The sequence below is a fragment of the Phodopus roborovskii genome, unplaced genomic scaffold (genome assembly GCF_943737965.1).
Source record: "Phodopus roborovskii unplaced genomic scaffold, PHOROB, whole genome shotgun sequence".
NCBI classification, from domain to species: domain Eukaryota; kingdom Metazoa; phylum Chordata; class Mammalia; order Rodentia; family Cricetidae; genus Phodopus; species Phodopus roborovskii.
In genome coordinates, this window is record NW_026125052.1 from 10096766 (window position 1) to 10118003 (window position 21238).

The 21238-nt window shown below is 44.3% G+C and overlaps 1 protein-coding gene across 1 annotated transcript; it reads left to right on the forward strand.

Annotated features, from left to right (window-relative positions):
- Positions 1-5920: 5920 nt before the first annotated feature.
- On the forward strand, positions 5921-9867 carry Tob1 (transducer of ERBB2, 1). Its single transcript, XM_051199165.1, has 2 exons — positions 5921-6227; positions 7883-9867. Exon 2 carries the CDS (start codon positions 8031-8033, stop codon positions 9090-9092), a length of 1062 nt encoding a protein of 353 aa, XP_051055122.1. The 5' UTR covers positions 5921-6227; positions 7883-8030; the 3' UTR covers positions 9093-9867.
- The last annotated feature ends 11371 nt before the right edge of the window (positions 9868-21238 follow it).

Consider the following 21238-nt stretch of genomic DNA (forward strand, 5'->3'; position numbering starts at 1 on the left):
GAATTGTTTTGGAGCAGGGCAGTGGTGGTGCACACCTTTAATCCCGGCACTGGGGAGGCAGAGGCAGGTGGATCTCTGTGAGTTCAAGGCCAGCCTGGTCTACTGAGCGAGTTCCAGGTCAGCCTCCAAAGCTACAAAGAGATAATAAGGAGGATGTAGGTTAGATGAAGACATTCTCTTGATCTAAGTTGCCTCCATAGAATTCCTTGTTCCAAAGATAGCTAGGTTGGTTCAGAGTTATCTAGTTATCTCTTGGTTACACTAAAAGATACAAGTTACACCTGAGTGCCAGTCCATTCTGGAGAATGCAGGGTCCTCTTTCCCATTTTGGTAGACACTACAGAAAACCACTCTGAAATTTCCTCGGACACTAACTACGGCATTGCCATCCTTTGAGAAATAATTAGGAAATAACTGGTTTCGTTGGTAATAACGCAATTACTCTGTAATTTGGGTTTGTTGAGATAGGTTCTCAATATGTACTTCAAGCTGACCTTCAGCTGGGGCTCTTCATGCCTCACCTCCCTCTGAACTGGAATTATAGGTATTTGTCACCTTGCCTAGCATAAATATATATGTATATCACACACACACACACACACACACACACACACACACTTGAGATAAAGTTTCATGAAACCAAGACTGGCTTCTAACTTACTCCGTAGCTAAGAATTACCTTAAACTCCTGATCCTTCTGCCCCTGCATCCCAAGTGCTAGTATGATAGGCACCAGTCACCATACCTAGCTCCTAGCCTTTAACATTTTTTTGTGGCAGGATCTCACTGTGTATCCAAGACAGACCTAGAGCTCAAAATTCTTCTGCCTCAGTTTCTGCTAGGATCTGAGTTGTGCACCACTACACCCAATATATACTTTTTTCATTAATTAAAAACACATATCTATGATTTGGTCACAAAATTATTTTATTTATTTATGCTTGGTTTTTTGACACAGGGGTTCTCTGTGTAACAGTCTTAGATGTCCTGGAACTCAATCTGTAGATCAGGCTGGCCTAGATAGAACTCACTGAGATCCCCCTACCTCTGCCTACCATTAGCTGGGATTAAGGGCATGCATCATCACTGCCCAGCCTTGTTGCACTGCTATTTAAGAAGAAACAAGTGGTTGTGCATGTCTTTAATCCTAGCACTTGGAAGGCAGAGGCAGGTGGATCTCTGTGAGTTCGAGGCCAGCCTGGTCTACAGAGGGAGTTCCAGGACAGCCAGGACTATTACAAAGAGAAACCCTTTCTCAAAAAACAAAACAATAACAGTAAAAATAAGTAACAACAATAATAACATAATTGAATGTTGCTTTCTTTTACAAGGTTTCTCTGTGTAGCCCTGAAACTCACTTTATAGACCAGGCTGGCCTTGAACCCAGAGATCTGCCTGCCTCTGCTGCCCCAGTGCTGAGATTACAGGCTTGCACCACCACCATCCTGCTGCCTTATTTTCTAATAAAGGTAAAAGATCAATTCTCAAGGACTATAGTCCTTAGTAAACATTCTGGGCAGTGGCTATTTTCTAGTAATCTTGTTTCTGTTTACAGGGGAGTAGAAGGAGAAAATTTGGGATGGTTTCCTCTGTGTGTGTGTACAGTTCAGGGCACTATTATTTGTTTTATCCAGACAGGGTTTCTTTGTGTACCTTTGGAGCCTGTCCCAGAACTCCCTCTGTAGGCCAGGCTGGGCTTGAACTCAAAGAGATCTGCTTGCCTCTGCGTCCCCAGTGCTGGGACTAAAGGCATGCACCACCATCACCCCGCTAGTTCAGGACACTTTAAACCACTGTACTTTATTATATTGGATATTTACCAAACAAGTGTTATCTTTATTATAAGACGCCCCTCCCATATTCTTTAAAGATGTGAGGCTGTGGGAGGGCGGGCTGTGGTTTCTGGTGAGCACATTTCTTTCCTCTCTTGACTTTGGTATACAAGGGGTTGGATCCAGGTCTTTGCACATGCTAGGCAAGGGGAAAGCAGACCCTTGCCAGTCACAAGGTATGAAATTAGTCTCTTTGCACTTATTTATTGTAGAGATAGGGTCTCACTATGTAGCCCAGGCTGGCTTAAAACTTGCTATCTTCCTGACTCAGCCTCTTAGCTTACACCACTGCTCCTTTTTACTTCTTGAGGTATGGTCTCACTATGTTGCCCAAATTGACCTTGAACTCACTTTGAAACCCACACAAGCCTTGAACTTCGACCCTCCTGCTTCATCCTGATTACCAGTCATTACAGGGCCTGAGTCATCAGGTCCTAAGAGTTTCTTGATTACAACACTACCTGGAGCCTGAGATCAATTTTTTATATCTCTATAAATCTCTATGTTTAAATGACGATTTAGCAGTCTTCACTGCTGTAGACTTCTAAACTAAATGTTAAGTAGTAATTGGCTATGAGGGTTCCTTTAAAGTGCAAGTTTTGAATAAAATATATTTTAAGCTGGGTGGTGGTGGTGCATGCCTTTAATTCCAGCACTCGGGAGGTAGAGACAGGCGATCTCTGTAAGTATGAGGCTAGCCTGGTCTACAGAGTGAATTCCAGGACAGGCTCTAAAGCTACACTAAGAAACCCTGTTTCGGGGTAAAAAAAAAAAGTTAAACTCAATATGGTAGTATAAGCACTATAGCTGGGCTTTTGGGTTGAGACCCTCTCATACTCCCCACTCTCAAGAGTTCTGGAATTAACCCATAACAATTCTTATTTCCTTTCTTCCACCTTCCTTCCTTCCTTTTCTTTCTTTTTGAGACATGAATCTCAAGCTGGCCTGGAACTTGCCTTGTAGTCCAGCCTGGCTTTGAACTTGTAATCCTTCTGTCTCAGCCTAAATGCTGGGATTTACAGGTATGTGTCACCATGCCCAACTAACTCATGCTTTTTTTGTTGTTGTTGTTGTTTTGTTTTGTTTTTCAAGACAGGTTTCTCTATATTGCTTTGGAGCCTGTCCTGAAACTAGCTCTGTAGACCAGGCTGGACTTAACTCACAAAGATCCACCTGTTTCTGCCTCCCAAGTGCTGAGATTAAAGGCATACACCACGCCCCAGCCAACTCATGCATTTTTTAAACTGCTGTTACTAATATGTAACCAGTCTGTAGCAAAATAAGTGCTTTAGTACTTCATACATCTGGGATTGTAGATTAAAGAAATTCAGAAGAAAGTGTGTGTGTGGTGATATATTATTTATAATTTATTAAAGCTTGACTAAGGATTCAGAAAGCAAATTAGCCACAAGCCATAGAAGCCAGGTACACACCTTTAATCCCAGGACTCTGGACTAAGAGGTAGACAGTCTCTATTAGTTCAGGGCCACAACTGACTACATAAAATTGATCCGGGTCTAAGAGAAACAGCACTTGGGATCACAGGCCTTTAATCCTACCACTAGAGAGGTATAAAACATAGGAGCAGGGTCTTCAGTAGGCTCAGTCCTGGGATTCATTCTCCAGCCACATTGATGAAAGGAAAACATTGAAGTATCTGGGTTTTCCAGCCACACTGAGTTACAGTTTGAGGTTTGGTGGAGCCAGGATCGCCTTTCAGTCTGAGGTAGAGTAAGAGCTCATGACCAGCTGCTCTGCTTTTCTGATCTTCAGCTTGAAGTTTGAACCACAATGTCAGTCTCTGGGCCACTTATTTTTCGTGCAACAAGAGGGGTGGGGTGGGGGTGGGGGAGAGGGAGAGAGAACTGGTTTTTTTCCTCTAGAGAATTCTTGAAAAGTGTAGATAAGCTTAACAAAATTATGATTCATCTATTTTTAGTTAGACATTTCAATCTCAGCCAAGCCTAATATGCTCCCTAATTATAGTGATATATTTTCCAAATTACAAATCAAGACACATGGCCCAGCACATGTGTGTGTAATTCTGAGCGTTTGGTACAGTAACACTATTTGTCTAATGGTAATAAATTATGCTTCTAGGGCACATGAAAAATAAAGTGTTTCTCTTGGTAAGCCAGTCCCAAAATATTTTACCTAGATTCTTGCAATTTCTGTGCCCAGCCAACTACAGAATTTAAAAAGCCTGATATCGTTTACCTTAGAAAATCAAACACACATGACTGAGAAAAACAACGGACAAATAATTCGTATTAAGAATATTTTGCTGCAGGACACTTTAATTTTAAATGCTTGCCATGCTTTCAAAATCTAATCCCATACTGTTTGCAACTAGAAAGCTCAAATACTAAATATAAAACAGAATTGAAGGCCTTTCTGGGTAAAACTTCTGTGTTCTTAAAACGCTGCCCAAGTTTTAGAAACCTGTGCAATAAACAAGAAATGGGTCACCTGACCGGTCCCTACCCCACCCCTTAGCCCGTTCCATAAATCCTCCCCTTCTCACACGCTTTGAGACTTTAGAAATATCTTTTCTCAAAGCTGTTCCTTTTAAAAGAGAAGGTGGAAACCCACGCAAGCAGGTCCGAGTGCAAAAAAAAAAAAAAAAGTCTACATCCAGACTTTTGCATCTATAAAATGAAAAGTCTCTTGGCAAGCCGCGTAGAGGCGGTTTTGTGCCCTGTATGGTACAGATGGTCTACACAGGCGGTGAGTTGCGGTTTAACCTCTAGATAGAGGCTTAGAAATGCCGGTCGTGCAGTGTTAAGGGCAAGGTAGCAACATCGGGATCGGTTTTTCTTTTTTTCCAGGAAGCATCATGCCCCGAGTGCCCGACAGGGAAGGGAAGGCCAGGCCTTGGGCGTTTCATTCACTGCTTAGCTTTCTCCCCCACTCCTCTCCTAGGCTTCCCCTCGCCTTTACAGTCCTAGTTTGACGTCCGTCTCCTGGATACCAGACAGCCAATCGTCTGGCCGCTAACGTCCAGCGCGACCAATCAGGCATCGTTGCTACCTGTGAGTAATATTTTTAGCCGAGGGGAACGCCCCGTTCCACTCCCGAGGTAACTCGGATTTCTGGGCTGCCGGTTGTGGAAACGGCGCCTATCCATGCCCCTGGAGTCCCTTGCGTCCCCACTCCCTAGACACCCGCACACAGTTCAGAACACTCCTGCAAGGCTCCCCAGCGAGGCACCGAGTTTATTTTGTGTGCCTGGGTGAAAGCCCTCAAAATGCACGCGAAGGCGAGCACACGCAGTCACATAGGCTGTTTGGCATCGTGTCGCTAGCTGGGACGTTTGATTTAAGACGATTTTTTCCTTACGGTCTCAAGCCACCCCCATGTCCAAGCTGCTGCTAGGTGACCAGGGGAGGTCTGGCCGAGGGGGCTGCAGAGGCAGTTAAACTGTCACCTGTGCGGGAGGTGCAGCGAGGGAGCCTTCCTTCCCCGCCCCCAGGTTCTGCAGTTGTCACTCTAGGGGTGGCAGTTGGCCTAGGCCCTGCGGAGATTAATGCTCCGTGAATCGGGCGCACGAGTCCGGGTCACCCGAGGGTGGGCTGGAGACGCACAGGATAGATCGCCTAAGAGTGGGGTTTTCTCGGCCACAGTCTGACTCGGAAGCAGCCTTTTCCGTGTTCGCTGCCCTCCCTCCCCCCAGCCTCGGCCTGTCCTCGCGGCCAGTCCCCGCCCGCCGCGCCGCCACCTGCTCCGCTCCCCTTCCCTCCCCTCCCCTCCCCTCCCCTCTCCTCCCCTCCCCCTCAGGCCCGTCGTCCAGCAGCCCCACCCCTACAGCCCTCCTCCAATCCCGTTCCAAGGTCTCCATTAGCCCCGCCCCCGGCCTCTCGAGATGGCCGGTTCATTGGTCGCAGCGGAGCATAGGGGGTGTGGTCATCCATCGGCGGCTGTCGGGACGTGGGCAGGCGGGACTTGGCCAATGGCGTCGGGGGGCAGGGCAGGGGCGGAGTCGGCGCGGCCCCGGGGTGAGGGGCGGGGAGGGCGGGACTGTGACGCGAGCGGCGCGCACCCCCGCGGAGACTGGGGGCGGGGAGGAGGCTATAAAACGAGAGGCGGGGCGCGCGCCGCGGCAGAAGGAGCGAAGCTCTGGCCCGGCGCGCAGAGGGCGCAGTACGGGGACGCAGGGCCGGGCCGCCGGGCTGTGTGGAGAAGCGAGCGCGCTCGTCTGAGCCTGTCGTCCCCTCCACCCCAGAGCCAGAGCAGCGAGCTCCCGGGCCCGCCCGAAGCGTCCGTCGCGCATCCGGCGGTGGCGACGTCTTGCACCCGGCCGCCTCGCCGCTCCCGACCCACCCGCGCCCCCGCCCGCCGCCCCTTCTCCCCCCGCCCAGCCGCGGCTCGGCGGCGGCCGCAGCCCCGGAGCAGCCTGTAAGTACGGTGGGGCGGTGGCCAGGGGCCGAGGGAGGGGCTGCAGCGCCCTGCGAGCCCGGGTGCCGAGGGACGGCCGCGGGGACCCGAGGGAATGGAGTGGCTCCGGGGCTCGGCGGCCGGCAGGGAGGAGGGAACCCCGGGCGTGGGGAGCGGCGCCCCGGCGAGGGGGAGGGGGCACCGGAGTCCTGGGATCGGGTCGGGACCGGTGCTCCGGGTTGCTGGCCGGGTCCCAGGAGCCTCGAGCGGGGAGCGGAGCGGGGGACGGCGGGGTCAGGTTACGGCGGGGGAGGGGAAGGGAGGGCAGGGCGGCCCGCGCCGCGACCTGCCGGTGCCGGGGGCCGCGTCCCCGGGGCGGCCGGAGAGCCTGCTCTCCATTTCCCCGGCGGAGCTCCTCCCGGAGCAAGGCTAGTAGTCTTCCTCCTCCTCCACCTCCTCTGGCTGTTTCTGCTGCCGGAGCGCTCGGGCTCCCGGCGCTGTGAGCAGAAATCTAATGAGACCCAACTGGCTGTTTATGTAATTCTTCACAATCCTGTCTTAAGGCGTTGCTTTAAAAACTACCTTCCACCCAGCCTGGCTGGGCTCGGCTGCACCTTTAAGCAATTCAGCTGAATCTGCTCTCCCTGCCGGCACTTGGCTTCGGGTTTGGAAAGTGTACTTTGGGGGCAACACGGAAGATTCTTTGCCCTTTGTCACCAAGAATATGGAAAATGGAACAGACGGGTCAACACCAGCTTGATTGTTTAAATGCCCTTTTTGATCAACCTCGGTGTACAACTAGCTCTCCCTTGGAAATACCTCTGTTTGCCCTTGATCTTTTCTTATCCCCACCCAGTGCTGATCCAGCAAACGTTTAAAGGTCGACCTTATCGTACAAGCCTCTCTAGGGGCTGTTCGTTTTATCCGGAGAGGGAAGGAGGTGTTATTTTTTTTAAAATTCGAATAAAACCGAGAAACCCTACCCTTTAAACAGAGTAATCAGTAACAGTTTTAGGCTGCTTGTTTTTCTTATACTTGCAGCTGAGAGAAATTTCAGAATTGGGGGATGGGGTGGAGGGATAGTACACAATAAAAAGAAAAAGGCTCTGAGAAGAGTAGTTATTGTGAGTGCCCTTGGCATGGTTAAAACTATAGGAGATAATTTAGCTTCTGTCCTTTACCAAGGTTCATTTAGTACCTTTAATTTTAGCATCATGTACTTTGAAAATTAAAAATAATTTTGTAACTTTTTATAACATTCCCAAGTATTTAACATAGGATAAATTTAAATGTGATGCTTCCAAAATGAACTGAGATTCGAGAGTCACATCTAAAATGGTGAATAGCAAGAAAACTAATGGCCCCCTTCTAAAAGTGGAGTGTGTATGTGGGTGGGTGAGCGCAGTACACAGCTCCTAGTAAACACTGTTGACAGTTGGGGTAAAGAAAGGATAGATATTCTGGAGGTGCCAGGAAATGGTATGTAATAGCTTAAAATGCTGTTTTACCTGCAAATCTGTTTGGAACTTTAGTGATTTTGTTAGTGGCATTTTCCAGGCTTTGTAGCCCAGTAAACATTTTCAAAAGTGAAATTACTTTGTGTAAAAAGCTTTGGAGCTACTCTACTATATTGATCTTTATTTGGACTTGTTTGCTTTTGTTTTGTTTTCTTAAAGGAAGAAGACCACGAAAGGTTGAAGGGTAACCTACTAATACCAGCACTTTGAATGAGAATTTGTTTCTCTGCCACAAACTGATTTTTTTAAAATTTTATTTTTCTGGTGGAGGAGTTGAAACAAACCTAACTTTTGTGGCAGTGCAGCTATGCAGCTTGAAATCCAAGTAGCACTAAATTTTATTATTTCATACTTGTACAATAAGCTTCCCAGGAGACGTGTCAACATTTTTGGTGAAGAGCTTGAAAGACTTCTTAAGAAGAAGTATGAAGGGCACTGGTACCCTGAAAAGCCATACAAAGGATCAGGGTTTAGATGTATACACATAGGAGAGAAAGTGGACCCGGTGATTGAACAAGCATCCAAAGAGAGTGGTTTGGACATTGATGATGTTCGAGGCAATCTGCCACAGGATCTTAGCGTTTGGATCGACCCGTTTGAGGTTTCCTACCAAATTGGTGAAAAGGGACCAGTGAAGGTGCTCTATGTGGATGACAATAATGAGAATGGATGTGAGTTGGACAAGGAGATCAAAAACAGCTTTAACCCAGAGGCCCAGGTTTTCATGCCCATAAGTGACCCAGGCTCCTCAGTGTCCAGCTCTCCATCGCCTCCCTTCGGTCACTCTGCTGCTGTCAGCCCTACCTTCATGCCCCGGTCCACTCAGCCTTTAACCTTTACCACTGCCACTTTTGCTGCCACCAAGTTCGGCTCTACCAAAATGAAGAATAGTGGGCGTAGCAGCAAGGTAGCACGTACTTCTCCAATCAACCTCGGCCTGAATGTGAACGACCTCCTGAAGCAGAAAGCCATCTCTTCCTCCATGCACTCTCTGTATGGGCTGGGCCTGGGCAGCCAGCAGCAGCCACAGCAGCAGCAGCAGCCACAGCAGCAGCCATCCCAGCCACAGCCTCCACCACAGCAGCAGCAGCAGCCGCCGCCACAGCAGCAGCAGCAGCAAACTTCTGCCCTTTCTCCCAATGCCAAGGAGTTTATTTTTCCTAATATGCAGGGTCAAGGTAGTAGTACCAATGGAATGTTCCCAGGTGACAGCCCCCTTAACCTCAATCCTCTCCAGTACAGTAATGCCTTTGATGTGTTTGCGGCCTATGGAGGCCTCAACGAGAAGTCTTTCGTAGATGGCTTGAATTTCAGCTTAAATAACATGCAGTATTCTAACCAGCAATTCCAGCCTGTTATGGCTAACTAAAAAAAAAAAAACAAAAAAAACAAAAGAGAACATGTATCGTACAAGTTAAAATGCATCGGCCCAAGGGGGAATTTTTTTTTTTTGCCTCCTTGAGATTTTTTTTTAAAGCTTATAGTAAGGATACATTCAAGCTTGGTTACAAAATAAAAACATGCATCATTTTTCATTTGCCAACCAAGCACAAAGTTATTTTATACTGACTGTATATTTTAAAGTATACTCTCAGATATGGCCTCTTACAGTATTTAAGATATAGCAAGGACATGGCTGATTTTTTTTTTTTTTTATAAAAAATTGGCACTAATAAGTGGGTTTATTGGTCTTTTCTAATTGTATAATTTAATTTAGTACGAAGTTTGTAAAATATCAGAGGATATATATATTGTTTCTACGACACGGTATTGCATTTCTATCTTTTTACTACAGTGATCTGTGACAGCAGCTTCATGTTGTATTTTTTTTACTGAAATTGTAAAATATCCATCTTAAAGACATCAACTATTCTGAAATTGTGTACAGGATATTCCTTTAGTGGTGGAATTAAAATGTACGAATATTTGCTTTTTCAAAAAAATGTATTTTCTGTTAAAGGTTTAAAGATTTTTGCTATATATTATGGAAGAAAATGTAATCGTAAATATTAATTTTGTACCTATATTGTGCAATACTTGAAAAAAAAAACGGTATAAAAGTATTTTGAGTCAGTGTCTTACATGTTAAGAGGGACTGAAATAGTTTATATTAAGTTTGTATTAAAATTCTTTAAAATTAAAAATGCCTATCGTGTTTTTGTTTTAAGCCTTTGTTAGAAGTCTGGCTGGAGTTAGGTCGAATCACAGGAATAGTGGAAGTCTGGGGCTCTGAGGTTTGGTAGAGTGTTTGCCTACCAAGTAAGAAGCCATGGGTTTGATCCCCAGCACCTATAAATTTGGTATATATATGCCTCTAGTCCCAGCACTCAAGGTAGAGGTGGGAGGGTCAAAAGTTCTAAGTCACCCTTGGATACATAGTTTAAGGCCACCCTGGGCTACCATGAGGCTTTTTTGTTTGTTCATTTGTTGTTTTGTTTGTTTGGTGTTTTCAAGACAGGGTTTTTCTGTAGCTTTGGTGCCTGTCCTGTAACTCACTCTAGACTGTTGCTCTGTGGACCAGGCTGGCTGGCCTCAGACTAGGAGATCTGCCTGCCTCTGCCTCCTGAATGCTGGAACTAAAGGTGTGGGCCTCCCTTTTCATTAAAAAATAAAATCCTACTCAAATAAGGTTAGACTAACCAATATTTTGTAACAACCTTCCTCCTCAGACTGTTATAGCCAGTGTTCGGTGTGTTAAGGCTGGTCAATCCTACTTTATAGGAGAGAGAGCTGATGGGGTGAAGTCATGATCTGACAACATTATTTGAAATGTATATGGAAAGGGAACTCGAAATGCCAGAAAAAGCAGCTGACCTACCCTTAAAAGGTTTCAGTTTGTTTACTAATCCTTTATCTTCAGCCATTGCTTGTGGCTAGAGAGGTTAGGATTAAAACCATCCACAGTTAGGAAAACTGCTAAACTTTAAATAGTTTTTTTTTCCCAGTAAAATATTTACATACTGTTTTTTGATTTTTTTTTTTTTTCTTTCAGATTGCATCCAATCTAGTTAGGGGTTCTTTACAGATCAGTTACTTATTAATGCCTGAAGTTGTAGGACCTTGAATTTTTAAAATATTTTTCATCTTTTTCGGCTGATGAATTAAAACATCTTTAAGATGGCAGGTTGAGGTGGCAAATGCCTTTAACCCCAGCACTTGAAGCAGACCCAGAACTCTTGAGTTCCAAGCCAGCTGGAACTACATAGACCCTGTCTTAAACAAAATGAAACCTTTAAGATGAGCCATTTCACTGTTTAAATGTTTGCTGATGCGAGTTGGTAAGAGTATCGGTGAGGAAATTGTCTTAAGCTGAGAAGGACAGGCCTGCTTTTATAGTAAGGCACCAGTGCTGTCTGGGTTACCAGGGAAATGAGGGTTTTAGACACAGGCCTACAAAAGCCTTTTGTCACCCAAGCTGTCTGGAGCAATAAAAGTTTTAAGGCAACAGGCACTGAAATAACAGAACCGAACTGCTCCTTGTGCTCCATGGTGAGAGCTTTGTCCCTTGGTGGACGGAATGAGGCTATGAAGAAATATTGGAGTAGCAAGTGGAGCCTCACAGTGACCAGGCCACCAGTGCCTGGCTTCGGGGATCACAGTTTGAATAGCAACAGTAAAGGTTTTAAACACCAGTTGACAGAAACTTCAGTGAAGTCATCATAGCTTTAACTTGGAAGAAAAAAGCTAGAGCTAACACAACTTTTCAAAACATCAGGGTAAGGTAGCCTGACAACGTGGACAAGATTTGTAAAGATTGGACACAAATGGTTCAGCTCTTAGGGAAAAGTTGTCTTGGAACCTTATTATTAATCTATGTTTGAGGAAGAGTAACTCAAATTTTTTATCTTGATTGGTTTCAGGAAAACTTGATTTGAGCTTAGTGTCTGAGTAGTGGGTTTTTGGTTTTGGTTTTGTTTTTTTCCTTTTTTAAGAGAATGAACAAAGGCCCCTGTTTTCGTGCATTTCCCCCCTCATTAGGGATGGAAATTGTCTTAAAGAAATTTACGTCTAGCACATTTAGAAAAGCTTACTCTCAGATCTCCTCCGTGTCATCAGGCTCAGGGCTTCCCTGTGAAGACTATTTTGGTTTACAGTTTGAGAAGTTATTTCCATAAATCTACCCCATCTTGGCTCCAGTAACTATAGTACTTGTGGCAGCTGCTGAACGCCCAGCCCTGGTGGGTGACAGGCTTCCCAGGCTGCTCTCTACCGAGGAAGGAGGAAATGATAGCTTCAGGGTTTAGAATATCCTGCTGCCTGTGCTTCCTCTTCTCAGAAATCTTATTTTCTGAAGGAAGGTCTTAACCCAGGCTGACCTCTGATTCATTTTCTTAGTTGATGATCACATTGAACCCCTGATCCTGCCTCTTGTCTCCCAAGAGCTGGGATTACAGGTGTGAGCCACCACATAAAGCACAGACCTGCCGTCAAAACGCTTCCTGACAGATCACAGAAATGTTCATTTATTGTGATAAGTTAATTTCCTTTTTGAAGGGAAAGCTAAAGGTGCTCTGAAGTTGAATATGTTTTTCTACCTCTATGTTGGTGTTAATTTCATCTCCAGAGATGCTTAGGTACCTCTGTCTTAACTGAGAGGTTTAATGTAACCTTCAGGGCTTACATTATTTATTTAACAATAAGTCACCAAGAGCCAGGTGTGGTGGTTCACACTTTTAATCCAACTACTCAGGAGACAGACAGTCGGATCTCAAAGTTAGAGACCAGCCTGGTCTACAGAGCAAGCTCCAGGACAACCAGGGCTACACAGAGAAACTGTCTTGTAAAAACCAAAAAATAAAAATAAAAAAGCATGGAACATAAATTATACGATTGTCTCTTGGCATCCCTGAGGGGTTGGCTCCAGATCCTCACCATATTTCAAAATCTGGAAATGCTTAAAGCCCTAATATAGTGTGGTGCTTGCATATGTCCCATGCACACCTTCCCATATACTTTAAATCATTTCTAGATTATAATACCTAATATAATACAAATACTACATAAATATCTGTTATGCTCTATTGTTTAGGAACAGTGACTAAAGTATACATACTGAATGAAGACAAAAGTTTTCAAGTATTTTCTACTTGTAGGTGGTAAATCCCTGGCTGCAAAACCCACAGATGAAGGCAGCTTTCTCTGCCCTTCGCTGGCTGGGATGCATGCCTTTGCACAAGCTAGGCTTCTTCAGTGTAAGAAATGAGGAAAGCCGCCTTGTTAGAAGGCTGCATGAAATTGTCACTGCTGAGTAAGAGCCATGACATTGTTCAATATGCTGGGAGGTCACCTGAGATCAGACTTCTTTAGTTTCTGTGGAATACTTGGAAATTTTTTTCCTCTTTTGGAAAGATCTAGAATCGATCTATGCACTTGTGTCTGTTGAAGGCAGGTTTCAAAACTTGAATGATCCAGTTAAATACTTGTATAGCATTCACTGTGTGCCAAGCACAGTTCTAACCTAGTTTACAAACCACATGGGGTAGGAGTAGGGAAGAAACCGAGGCTCAAAAAGCTTTAGTTTAGGATTGCATAGCCAGTAAGTGACATCCTTGGGATTCAGACTCAGGTGGTTGTGGCAGGGTGCATGCCCCTTAAATACTAAGCTGTGTTCTCTCAGATTAGTTGCTGTTGTGATTTGGAAGTCAAGAGAAATAAGGTGATTTTTTTTTTTTTACATACCAGACACATGACTTGTAAAAGTTCTTACCAAAGTGTTTCTCTGAAGGGTCTATCTAGTGGAAGGCATTTGACCGTGTGTCAATTAGTTTTTCATTATTAAGGCTATTAACCTGGAAACGGATTTACTTGCTGGGCATGGTGGCACATGCCTGTAATCCCAGCATTTGGGAGGCAGGAGGGGGCGGGGTATCAGGATGGATCAAGTTAGTGAGCCCCTTTCGGGGTCCAGCTCCAGGACTGACATCTTTTTGTTTTTGAAACGGTTTCTTTGTGTAGCCTTTGTTGTCCTGGAACTCACTCTGTATGCCAGGAGGACTTTGAACTCAGAGATCTGCCTGCCTCTGCCTCCCGAGCAGTGGGATTAAAGGTGTGCGACCCCCTCCCCCCACAACTGAATGTCACCTCTTAAAGGCCCACAGAAGCTCCCAATTGGATCAGGACTTTGGGGGACACTACATTCAGACAATAGCACCATGCTCAGAGATCAGGGTGACACTTCGTGGAAGACCAAATACTTCACAGTCCTGGGAGAGCAGACTCTCAGCCCTGCGGCCTTCCCAGCCCATTCTCTCCTTGGAGAAGCACTGTGTGATTTCCCCGAGCTAAAGGTTGTAGTTCTAAGTAAAACTCGCTGACCTCTGAGGCTATTCTCATTCCTTAGCTGTGCTTTCTGACGAGTGCTCTACGGAAGGGCAGGGTAACTTCCGGAAGCCATCTTCAGTAGTACCTCTGTAGCACCTGGAATTTGTAAATTATTATTGCTATTAATTGCTATTACTAAAGACAAGCCTTCCTAAAGACAAAGACCTTTGTAAGACATGATTTGTGTGAGCGCGCGCGCGTGTGTGTGTGTGTGTGTGTGTGTGTGTGTGTGTGTGTGTGTGTATGATAAATATTCTTTGGCTTTTGAAGCATAAGGAAACAAAAAGCTCTCATTTTGTTCTGGGGGGAAAAATCCTTCAAGAACATTTTCATTAAAATGGAAACTGGCTACATTTTAGAAGCATGAGTGATAATGAATGAACTTCTTTCTTACCCTGTAGTGCTGATATTAGTTTAAATGTATGGTCATGCTTGAGTGCACACACACACACACACACACACACACACACACACACACACACTCCAAAAAAAGCCCACTTTTAAAATATGTGAATTAAATCCTGTTATATGAAGATTCATATTATATAAATTTCAGGGTTAGTTAGCATTTGATTAGACTCTTAAAGTGTTTTTTTAAGGGAGAGCTTAGGTTTGACCACCAATTCTGCTATTGATGGAATTTGACTTGTAAGTAACAAGCTTCTTCTAGTCATTTCCCAGTATTTTATATTCTTATTTTTTTGGTTATGTTTTCAAAACCAGAACATTTTATTTTATGACTGACTGAAATCCTCAAGATGAAGTGGCTGCTGCAACAGCTGCCCTCCCGGGTTTAGGTGTTGTCCCTTCACGGAGTCCATGTCTGAATCTTCGATAGACAATCTTTAGGTGCCTCATATGCCCAATCCCGGTAGTGTTTTTTCCTCTTGGCACTCCAGTCATACTTTCTCTTGCGCTTGGCAGGATAGCCACATTTGCCACAGGTGGACTTCTGAAGGTGGTAGGCCTTGGAGCCACACTTTCCAAAGGATGACGTTCCTTTGGTCATCTTGCTTCTGCCCCCAAGGCCAAAGAGACCAGAAGAAAAAGCACTTCCCCTACTTCCTCTTACATACTTAAAAAATTTTGTGTATTTAGGTAATCATGGGGAAGTTGGAGGACAACTTAAAAGAGCCATTTCTCTGTCACGTGGGTCCTAAGATGACTAAGGCCATCAGGTAACGCGGTTAAATAAGGATCAGGATAAACAAATAGGCCGAATAGATGTTTATTCAGGGAGAAATAACTTACAACCTAGACAGATGAACACCAGGAAATTCAACCAGATCCTCTCCTGTCCAAGTCACGCCAGAAAGAGAGCGCCTTTCCTGGCCCCCTCCGACCTCCTTCCACAGGTCACTCCGCCCATGGCTCCACCCCCTAATGGGCGTGGTCAGTGCCACAGAACTATCTCACTACAATTCCCCTTTTAGTCTAAAGAAAAGACTTAGGCTTAATACAAAACTATATACAAAACAGTGAATAACAAGTGTGCTCTAAGAAAAGGAAAATCGAGAACAAAATGACCTACATATCTAGTCCTAGGGTGAGGGCATAATGGAGTTTACAATAGAGTTGTCCTAAGCTGGAAAACGTAAGTCTAGTACCTAATATATCAACTAGGAAGAGAGAATAATAGTTGTGATAGTTTAATCTTCAACCTCATCAAGACCTGAGAAGGAAATTAACAATACTAGAGTAGACAGGAGATGCGGATGGACAATTTCCAAAAGGTGCAGCAAGGACAGAAACAGCAAGCCACCTGAACAGTCACCCTAGGTCTCACAGCCATGTTGGTACACCCAGATTTGGCTAAGGCCAAGAGAACTTGACAGACCACAACAACAGCAGGGAGGTAGAATGGCTGTCTTACCCTGACTTGGCAAGGTCAAGCAGTCTTTTATATTTGTCTCCTGTAAGCACATAGGACTGCATGTCCAAATCAGTGGTCAAGGTGGGGGCAATTTTATGCCCAACAGGCCATTAGCTGAGGCGAGATTGAACTCCAGCAGGAGCAACAACAGTGTCCAACATATTTTCGGGAAAGTGCACGGTGCTGTCAGGAGCAACAGTGTCTCATGTCAATGGAGTACTAATATTAAAACATTTAAATGCCATGTTCTGCATGTCTATGAAGTGATTTAAGATTAAGCATCTATATCTGACTAATCTCATAGGTACAGGAAACGAGTGAAGATAATCTGTAATACTCAGGAACTTAGCTAAAAAACTGATTAAAACTTCCCTGAGTAAAGCAGGAACAAATACTTAAACAATATAACTATATACATATACATACATTTAAATCCCTAAAATAGAGGTAGAGTAGAAATGTCATGACAAGCAAAAGAGGTAGAACCATAAAGGGCAGCATGATAAATATCCCAAATTGTATCAATATACAAAATGTCTTGAATACAAGAAAAGTATACATACATAGAATATGGTAAAAAAAAAAAAACATACATAAAACATCATAAGTGGAAAGATTTCACACAATATAACAAAATATAAACTTAATTTTACATAGCTTACCACATATAAGAATACATAACAATGTAAGCTGTAAAATACTATCTCATTCTTACTCAAATTCACAAGAAAATAGCTAATCTACCTATATCCCATCTAAACCATACCTTTCCCAACCGTTCCCTATTACTGTCTAAAAGATAAACCCGAGTGTAAGCATCACCTTCCATACCCAACCCTAAATAACTAAAACCAACCCAAAGACGATGACTATTATCCCAAAATTCCAAGGGTAGGGAAAGGGGACGTCGTTATCTTAAGGTTACTTCCTGCTGAAATGGGACGATGATTGCTCCAATGGATCCTGTAGGAAGAAAATTTTTAGCAACCAAATTTCTCAACAGAACTGGCTGTGACATATGTAGCTAGTCACTGTGTGGCAGAAAATTCTTGACTGTAGTTCTATTTGAAACTCTGGCCAGGGTGTAATAAAAAGTTCTCCCCCTGCTACCTTTATGTGGCTCCACGGATCAAACCCCATCATTATTTGACTCATCGAGCCATCTCACCAGCCAAGATTTGGGGTCTGGCTATGGAGCATAGGCTGGGCTCAATCTCACTCCTCCTGCTTCAGTCTCTTGGGTGTAGAAAATTTTATATTTAGAAGAAATCACTGTTGGAACCATAAGATCTCACAGTTAAACTTTCTCAAAGAAAAACAGTCAGGAAGCAGTCCATGTCTGGAAGCTACGTGAAGTTATAAGTCTAATACTTTGTTTAATCACATTGACTCACTTAGCACACATGGCTGTGCAAAAGAGTACACAGGGACTCTAGTATAACGGGGGGTGTGGGAACTCATCATTTTAACAAGAAGAGCTGGGAGGGCTGGTGCACACCTGCAAGCCAAGCACTTTCCAGAGGTGGCAGCAGGAGGAGGATCGGGAGTTCAAGATCACCCTTGGCTACCTACTAAGGTCAATTTGTATTACATGATACACTATCGTCAAAAAAAAAAAAAAAAAAAAAAAAAAAAAAAAAGGCTGTTGGTGGCTCACACCTTTAATTTCCAGCACTTGGGAGGCAGAGGCAGGCAGATCTTTGTGTGTTTGATGCCAACCTGGTTTGCAGAGTGAGTGCCAGGACAGGCTCCAAAACAATACAAAGAAACCCTGTCTCAAGAAACAAAACAAACAAAAACAAAAAAGAAAGGAAAAAAAAGTCAGTAAACCAATTGCAGATGACATGCCCTTGTAATTCATCACTCCAGAATTTAGGCCACTGAAGCTGGAGAATCTTGAATTCAAGGGCTACATACTGAGTTGCAGGCCAACCTAAGATGCCAAGAGACTGGACAGACAGACAGAGCTGTCAGGGAACTAATAGAATATGTATGCTTAATGGTTTGCATTTTTTAGAAGCCATAAAGCCACAAAGGTTAGCTGTGTTTGATTTCCTTAGAAATCTGAAAACCTCTTTTGTTTGCTTGTTGGTTGGTTGGTTTGGTTTTGGAGTTTCTGAGACAGGATGTCACTTCATAGCCCTGGCTGACCTGGAACTCACTATGTAGACTGGGTTGACTTTGAACTTCTGGTGAGCTTTTGCCTCTACCTACCTTCCAAATGCTGGGATTGTGTAGGCATGAGGCTACCATGCCTGTCTCCTTAACAACATCTGATGGTATAGCCAATCATTCGCAGAGAATTAAGAACTCTACAGTGACACCCTGAGGGCTATTCTGTTCACACTTTAGTAATCAATACCACAGAGGCTGTGTTTCTAGTTTTGAGACACTTTGGGAAACCAATGTTCAACACTCTTTCGTTGGTAAGATGATTTAAAACCAGGACACTAGACAATGTGTCTTGTGGGAGCAGCCACAAGTGGCTATGCTGTTGTGCAAAAAATTATGGTAGCTGTTCCTATTTAAACAACACTGGGCCAAGGATAGAAGGATAGGAGTGGGCTACAAACGGCTCTAGTTATGGATAAGCCAGGTGGATAATGGCTCTAGCTATATTATAATGCAGGTATGAAAGAGGAGGTGGTTTGCTTTACAGAAGGAAACATATTGAGGACTTGGAAGGAAAAACACATTCCTCCAGGCATTATGAGTACTTACTTCACTGACAAAATATGACCAGTGTGAAGAACACAGAACAGGTGTACAATATTTTTAGACAAACCTTGGCATATACCGTGGGCCACATCCCTTCTGTCTATATACTCAAGTGTTGCAAAAATAATTGTGGAAAAGTCACTTAGATAAAAAGAGCTAGACATTGCTTTTATGCTTTTTTTTTTTTTATTTTAAACACTGAATCTTAAAATCAAACATAAGCATTCTTTCCAGCCATAAGATTGCAGCTGTCTTTATGCACTGGTTCTCCACGTGTCCTTCTATAGTTCTTGAGGATTTTCTTCCTTAGTACTGTTATAAGAGCTGGAAATTAGAGTGTGAAGGTTAGGCCGTACTGACTTCAGATTGCATGTGGCTGGAGACACTTCTTGATGGATAAGAGCCTTGCTGCATATGCATAGAGACTGGAGTTTGGATCCCAGAATCCACATAAAAAGCCTGACATGGTCACATACACCTTATATGCCCAGCACCGTGAGGTCAGAGACAGGAGGGTCACTGGGGTTTGCTGGCCTCCATCCTAACTCCAGGGTTAGTGAGTCTGTCTCAAAGGTTAAGATAAAGAGTGATTGAGGACACCTGACGCCATCCTTGACCTCTGCACATATACACAGGTGCACATACACATACAGGGGCCACATTCACACACACACACACACACACACACACACATACACACACCATACATGTATGCGTAACACACCCATTGATTCATAATTCATTTAGACCACAGTATGTGACAATCATGGATAGGTACTAGTCTAGCCTTGTCTCTGTGTTGATGACAGAGGGGAATACTATCATTATTGTGCCAACAAGGCTTAAGAAATGGAATCATATGAGCTGGGCATCATGGCACACACTTGGGAAGTAGAAGCAGAAGGATAAGCCCTTCAAGAACATCACGGAACCATAAGCCCATACTATATTACTCATGGTAGCACAGGGTCCAGATTCCTGGCGACACAGGTTCAGCCTGCTAGGAATAAGTAGCCTTTTACTTGTTTGTTTAAATAGAAGTGCTCTCCAGGTATTTTCCCCGCCACCCTTCTACCATCCATCACGTGATCCCTAGTAAGGATGCCTTATTTTGGAGTGAGCATGCCCGTTCTTCCTCACCCCGGTTTTTCACATATCTCTCACCATTTGCCTACTTCTTCCCCCCAGAACACCCTCGTTCCTTTGCAAGCTACCCACTGTTCTGAGGTTCTGGGAGCCCCAGTGACTTAGTTTCAGCTAATTTCTTCCTGTCTCCGGGAACTGTCGTGGGGATGCTGAACCGTTCCAGACAGCTTAAGATAGCTACAACCCCCACAGCCTCTCTGGAAACTAAGGTAGCATCGGGGGCTCCTTAACTAAAGGCTGAGAACAGCGTAGAACACTGTGTCTTTCACAAAATCAGAAGAGAAGAAAGCATTTGTGTGTGTGGTGGAAAGGGAGTTGGACATAATGCAAAGAAATATGTGGCTTTTTTTTTTTCTAGAAGAATTTTATTGTTTGATTGCTTTTTCTTTCTTTTTTCCTTCCTTCCATCTGTCCTTCCTTCATTTCCTTCTTTCTTTCTTTCTTTCTTTCTTTCTTTCTTTCTTTCTTTCTTAAGGCAGGGTTTCTCTGGAGCCTGTCCTGGACTATAGACAAGGCTGGCCTCGAACTCACAGAGATCCACTTGCCTCTGTCTCCTGAGCATTGGGATCAAAGGTGTGTGTCACCACTGCCTGGCTTGTTTGGTTTCTTTTCCTTTTTCCTTTCTCTCTCTCTCTCTTTTAAGGCAAGTTGGCCTCAAATTTGTTATGTGGTCAAAGCTGGCCTTGAACTCCTGATTTTATGGCCTTCACCTCAGAAGTGCTGAAAGCACAGGTTTCTGCTGCCACACCCAGCCTTTAGGGTTCTCTATAAAATAGGGGTGAGGCATCTTCTAGGCCAAGTGATAGGTATGAATTCTGTCTCTGCACTCCAGGTCTGGGAGCAATGTGAGGGCACCTAAAGAGTGTGTCCACACTTACCTGGGATTGCCTAGAGATCAGCATCCCTTAGTGGAGGCTTTATGGAAGGTCTGAGACACACAGGCATACAGCTGCCAACGACTACGTGTGTGTGCCCCTTCTTTTCTCTCCCAGGAAGTCTTGTGTGTTCCTTGTCAGTGCTGATTTTGAAAGCCACAAAGTCTTCAGGATTGCAGAGGGAATGAGCAACCTCAGAAGCTGGGTTCACAACAGTTGTGTCTTACACCTTCCTGACCATGTTAGATGTTGCTCTTGTGTATTCTAACTCATTTCAGTCTCTGTAGAACATGCTCTGGAAGTCATACCACCCCTCCCTTTCAGATGAAGAAATGGAGACAAAGCTTGTGACACAAGAGTTGGCATTGAGCTGTGGGATTCTATTTTGCAACCCTTTCCTCCAGTGGTTGCCTTCAATAGGTCAACTCCCTCTCTCTCTCTCTCTCTCTCTCTCTCTCTCTCTCTCTCTCTGTATCTATCTATAGATCTATATATCTATCTATAGATCTATGTATCTATCTATAGATCTATGTATCTATCATTTGTTTATTTATTGGTTTTTTTGAGACAGGGTTTCTCTGC